Below are 6403 nucleotides of genomic sequence, written 5' to 3'. Positions count from 1 at the left end.
TAGCATAATTTAACGAGACATCAACATTTGCTGACCTCGTTAAATTATGTTACCCAAATCCTAAAAGAAAAATTTTTCTCCCTCGTGTTCTGACCCCCCCCTCTCTCCCTGCCTTACTCTGTCTCTCTCTCTTTTGATTACCACTCGCTTCACCAGGACTTCTTCCACCGCCAACACCCTATATAAACTAATGCATGCCCTCTGATTCCCCTACTCGATTTTAATACCTCTGACGAAGAAATACGAATCTCAGAAGATGCTCAGAAGAAGTTTTGTCTTTTTCAACCTCGTTCATCTACTCTTCTATTTATGTGCAGATCATAACCCCTTATTTAGTTCTTTTCACTATTCTGTCTATTTCATTACCATGTCATCACATTCATTTATTAAAGTTTATCACACAGTCACTTATTTCTCTAATTCTGTCTTAGATTAGCTGACCGAAAACTCTCAGATTTTTCAATTTACTATTATCAACGACGATGATGATTTAACAAACTTCAAATTTGTGAATCAAGGTAATACTAGATTGACCTCAATGCAGTTCAGAAACAACTTAGCCTCTTTACTGTGGAAATCAGATATATCCACTCAAAATTTCATTATCTTTAACTACAGAAAGCAGTTTTTATATACCAGTCTTTTGTTGAGGAATGTCATATTTGAAACTATTTTCTTCCTGTAGTAAAGATTGTTTGTCAACATAACATGGCAGTCCTGGTTTAGGACTAATGTTGCTGTAATTTAGCCCCCAGGCGACATCGTCTCCAGCTGGCTAACAACACAATCTGTGTCCTTATATTTTCGAACAAGGGAATCTAGCACCCCCACTCAGCTCAAAACAATATCTGTGTATCGCAATTTCTGGGTTATTTCTCTTCAACAGCACAGAATAATTGTTTGATTAAATTCCCTTCGAAATATATAGTTTTCAAAGTGACAACTAATCAGATTTATGAATTAGAAAATTACTATTTTTAAATAGTAATTACTAGATCCTCTTGTTCGAAAATATAAAGACACAGATCGTGTCGTATAGCCAGCTGAAGGTGATGTCTCCTGGGGCTAAATTACAGCAACATTAGTCCTAAACCAGGACTGCCATGTTATGTTGGCAAACAATCTTTACTACAAAGTACTGTTGCTAAATATCTCACGTGAGATTTAAAAATAGTAATTTTCTATTGTCTTCCTCTCGCTCTCTTTCTTTCTCTTTCTGGGTAACCATGTATAGCAAGACACCTATTTCTGTCAAACTCTAACCTTTCATCATCTGACACAAGGTCACCTCCTCCAATGCCCCCCTCTCCTCTCAAAAAATTCCTTGTCTTGCAAGTTATTTGGTGTCCCTGCCAGTGCTGGTGCCACGTAAAAGGCATCCAGTCCACACTGTAAAGTGGTAGACATTTGAAAGGGCATCCAGCTGTAAAAACCACGCCAAAACTGACCTCGTCTGTGCTGGTGCCATGTAAAAAGCACTCAGTCTACTCTGCGGGGTGGTTGGTGTTAGGAAGGGCATCCAGCTGTAAAAACCATGCCAAAACACACACAGAAGTCTGGGTGCAGTCTTCTGTCTGGCTGGCTGGCTCCTGTCAAACTGTCCAACCTATGCCAGCATATAAGATGGATGTTAAATGATGATGATATATCAAGTTTATTGAGGGAAATATGATTTTCAGAAAATACCAATTCTATTTTCGGGTAGATATTTGACATCATTACTGGAATAACCATGAAATTTAATTTCTCAGTTAAAGGGTCAAAGGGCTTTACTATCATATCTGTTAGAAGAAGGAGCTTTTTGTATGTTCATAATGTCTTTGAAGGAGTTGAACTCTTAACCTAAATTTCTTATAAAATAAATTTGTCAAGTATGGTTTATGATATTCATTGTTTTATAATATTTTTTTCCTTAAAGGAGGCAAAACTGGCCCAAATCACTCAAGCCCGCAACGCAGAACTGAAGTACATTGCTGAGAAGAATGCACTCGAGGTTAACAAGACCACCGAGATGGGTGATATTCAAATAAAGATGTTTGAGCGTATGATTGAAAGTCTTGGTACTGAAACTCTGAGAGCAATTGCCATATCTGGACAAGAGAGCCAGATGAAACTGCTCCAAGCTCTTGGTATCAAGTCTACATTGATTACAGATGGAAGCACTCCAATCAACCTCTTTAATTTGGCTCAAGGCATGGTTGGAGGTTTCATCAACAGTGGCCAAGAAAGACCTTATGATGCCAGCCTTGTATCACAGCATGAATCAGAATAGACAACAAGATGTCTTTGGATGAGACATATTTTCCCATTTGTTTCTCTTTTTTATTTGTTTCTGTGTCTTCTCATGCTCTTTCACACTGCATGCATATATATATCATATTTCATATATTTTATATATGTGTACATATATATGTAGTTTCTTTAATTCCTGCCATATCATACCTACATACTTATATCCTGGAATTTAGAGAAAGCTGTTTTCAGACTTCCATTGTAGTTTCTCAAGCAAAATACAAACCTTGAAACCATGGTACTGAAGTAACTACAGGCAATATATATATATATATGTGTGTATATATATAATGCTCTACAAGACTGCAAGTGCCTATTGAGTAATTTGTTCTAACTACATACTACATTGATTACAATATATATATATATATATATATATATATATATATAGGAATTAAAAAAATTTTTTGCTGCTTTGTATAGAACCTTTCTTTACCTATCATGGCACTGTATACACACTTCTAATTATTCCTTATAATATTTAATATCATTGCAATATTATTAATATCAATAAACTTTTTATAGAAGTTGCTGTGTCTTGTTCATTTATTCAAAATGATTTATTTTCCGGCACCTTCCATATTACAGTCTTAAAGAAAGTGTCAAGCTAGCAGAGTCATTAGCATGTCATACAAAAATAGGCACTGGTGTGCCTGTGTGGTAAGAAGCTTGCAAGTAGCCAACAGGTGTAGATACTTCATATAGTTTGTTCAATGAACGCACACATGAAATTACATGTATACTACATTAGTAGAGATATACATACAAATATACACCTATATGGATACGTACACAAATATACAAAAATATGTATGAAAATACATGCTCACATAAATAAAAGTATAAACACCTATACATACACATCTATGTACGCATGCACATATATATGTATATATACATACATGCATACTTACACACATGCACATGTACATACATACATACATATACATACCTACAATACATACATACACATAAATATAAATATATAGAGACATATATACATCATAACACATATATGCAAACAATTTTAAAAGAACTGATCAGTGTGTATATCAAAATGTAAAAAATAAAATAAAAAATATAAAATAATGAAATTGTACATTAATTTGGTGTAACATAATTAAAAAGGTGAGTAAAAATAAATAAAATAAAAATGAACCTTGGCAAAGTTTAAGCTTAAAATTAGATTTACAAAACAGTCGAAGGCTTTCTTAAAGATTAAGTCGAAATATATACATCATCGTTGTGATGCAAAATAACCATACACTGTAAAGTCAAATTGAAATGCAACAGTCAAAAAAGACAACACATATTACCCATACAGTATTTTGTCGGTTGACATTTAAAATTTTGTGGCATGCCTACAGGAATTTAAGAGCTCACGTCTCTGGTTCAAACCGTTTTTATCCTGGAACGGGATGAAGAACATTTTTCAGGGAGCCAAAGATGACATTTCATAGGTCTTTTATAAGCTCCATGTCTGTATGCTAATGCTTTATCTAGAATCTTCCAGGTTACATTGAAAGGATGGGTGTCATTCTCTTTCAATTCCCAGACATACTTTGTAAGATTAGTCGCTGTCCTGTTCTCAGAGTATCGGAAGGAATTTCAGTGGGAATAGAATCGAGTCTTGAATGAATTTTCTGAAGCTCCTGCATGTATTTTATATTCTTGCAAGCCATCTATTTGCACTTTGGCTCTATAAACAATACCTTTTTCAAAACATTTTCCTTCCAACAGACAGCAAGTCTCATCTTTGTAGTTGCAATTCCTCAGATTAGATTTGGCACTAGTTATCTGTAATAATTTTAGTGTTGTGCTGGAAAATGGACATTAAAGGATGATGATGAGTTTAAAAAGCTTTCATGGGATTTTTTTTGACTCCTCACAGATCATTGATAATTTAGTAAAAGCGTGTGGAGAGGAATTTCTTACATACAGATTAATATTACCAGTCGGACATCCACCTTGCAAAAGAGTTCTTAACCCTTTTGTTACTGTATTTATTTTGAGATGCTCTGTGTTTCTTTCAATTACTTTAAATATAACAAAGAATTTAGTAAAATAACTTAGTTATCATTAAGCTAGTGTTAGGAACATAAATTGTGACTAAGTTTTGGTGGAAGATTTTAATTCAAAACTTATGAAAACAAGATATTTGTACTCAGAGCCAGAACCGGTTTCAACCGGGTTGGTAACGAAAGGGTTAATGTAGTCAGGAAACAATTTCACAAGACATTTTCAATATTTTCATTCTGGGTGCAGATAAGGGTTTCAAGCTGCTAATCTGTAATATTTTATCATTCAGCATGAGTTATGAGAGACTGTCTTTGTGTTCATATTGCTGCAACGATTGTCATCTGTTTTAGAAGCAGGTGTATTAGAAGAGCATCATAACCATGTGTTGAGAGGAATTCTTAGCAGTTTGAATAACTCAGCTTTTGAAACAGGGGTGTTTTGTTTATCATCCTTAAATAACCCTTATTTAGGGACCTTTTGAGCAGGCTGGGCTACTTAACCTGCAGAAAATTCTGACTTGGCCCCACCTGCATGGTCATGTGCTGTTTTATATTGCAGCTAAAGTAATTCATGCAGATAACCTGATTTGGTGGTCATCTAACGTAGGGGAGACAATTCCTTCTAGATTTTGTTAAATTGGAGCAGATTTTGAAGTTCGAATTTTAAATCGAGAATAAAGGTGTACAAAATATACACATTAAATATTTCATTCTCCTTAAACATTAAAAAGATTTTAAGATTTCCAGTTTTTTTTTTTACCTTTGGATGCCTTTGATTCCTATTTTATTCAGGATATAGGTTCCTCATAGACGTTTGATATCTAAAATCTCGTATTGTATATTTATGATTTAATATTATTAGGAATTGTATAAAAAATGTTAAAATATTTCGTGTACAGTTCATTGCACATAAATTTTAACGAAAATCTTATATCCTATTGAGAACCACTGATCCTTCTGGAACTTTTCCCTACAAGGGTTATATAAAAAGTAGTTTTAGCACCAACTTTCGGAGTGTGTGCTAATCTGTGAACCTGCTACACAATCTCTTACTTATGTAATATCTGTTTTCACACTCTCTGCTCAGCTTGAACATGTCACTTCAGCAGGCCAAAATGAATTTACTGTGTATATTTTCTCTTGTCTTGGTAAGCCGTTAGCAGTTAAACCAACCATATCCAACAAAAATACTCTGTTTTATGTTTAAACTGTCCAGATCCGACCTCTCAAACTTACCCTAGAAGATTATTCTAAAACTAGACAATCACACCATCAAAATAACGCATGATTAATTCAAAACAGTGTAAATAAATAAGCATTACTTTTGACAGTATAATTTGAATGTTAAAGGGTTAATTATAAATACTACAGAATTGTGTTGACCTGATGTTGAAATTTTATAGTTCATGATCAACTTAACCCATAAAGCGCTAAGATCTGCACTTACATAGCATGGACTGTTGAGCACATTTTATGAAAATGAAACTACTATGTACACATAAAAAACAGAAAAAAAATAGTTAAAGTATCTTCTTAGTATATAATAGTGACAAGAACTGCTACAAATCCTACGTTATTCTGATGGTGGTTTACAAAAAAAAAAGTGGGGTGAGGGAATATTTATCATATATGCTGCATGGATACCCGAGAAACATGTCCTGTGTATCGCAAATGGTACACCGAACAGGCGAAGGGCTAATATTTATGCGGCCTGGGTGATCAAATAATTGTAACTCGCTTACTGTTTTCAGTTAAATACATATCTTATTTAGAAAACACTTATAATAAAATTACGGTGGACATTGGAATTAGACACTGAGGGAAAATGGCTGTAACTTTTTAATTTTTTAATTTTGGCGATTTTCGTTTTCGATAATGTGTTCTATATGTCACGGTCATGCGATTCCCCCTAAAAAAAATTGATATTTAAATTAGTTCAAGATTTCTTTCAACGCTTAATCAGCGGATCAATCTCGACCAATGATTATTATCCCAGAACAAACTCACACTAGCTCTCTTTCTATATTTATAATCGGGTATTTCCCTAAATTAGATTAAAACCAAAAAACGAGTCATTCGCGATCAACCTGTTG

At 34.0% G+C, this 6403-nt stretch overlaps 1 protein-coding gene across 1 annotated transcript in view; it reads left to right on the top strand.

Annotated features, from left to right (window-relative positions):
• The window catches only part of LOC106870354 (major vault protein), a 38090-nt gene extending 35268 nt beyond the window's left edge, over window positions 1-2822 (top strand). Inside the window, exon 15 of the mRNA XM_014916388.2 lies at window positions 1919-2822. Coding sequence (XP_014771874.1) covers window positions 1919-2272 — 354 coding nt within the window. The 3' untranslated portion in view covers window positions 2273-2822. The remainder of the gene's footprint in view (window positions 1-1918) is intronic.
• Window positions 2823-6403: the final 3581 nt, after the last annotated feature.

Source organism: Octopus bimaculoides, chromosome 26, assembly GCF_001194135.2.
Source record: "Octopus bimaculoides isolate UCB-OBI-ISO-001 chromosome 26, ASM119413v2, whole genome shotgun sequence".
Taxonomy (NCBI): Eukaryota; Metazoa; Mollusca; class Cephalopoda; order Octopoda; family Octopodidae; genus Octopus; species Octopus bimaculoides.
The sequence above is the reverse complement of the archived record's forward strand: the minus strand, read 5'-3'. Positions and strand labels throughout refer to the sequence as shown.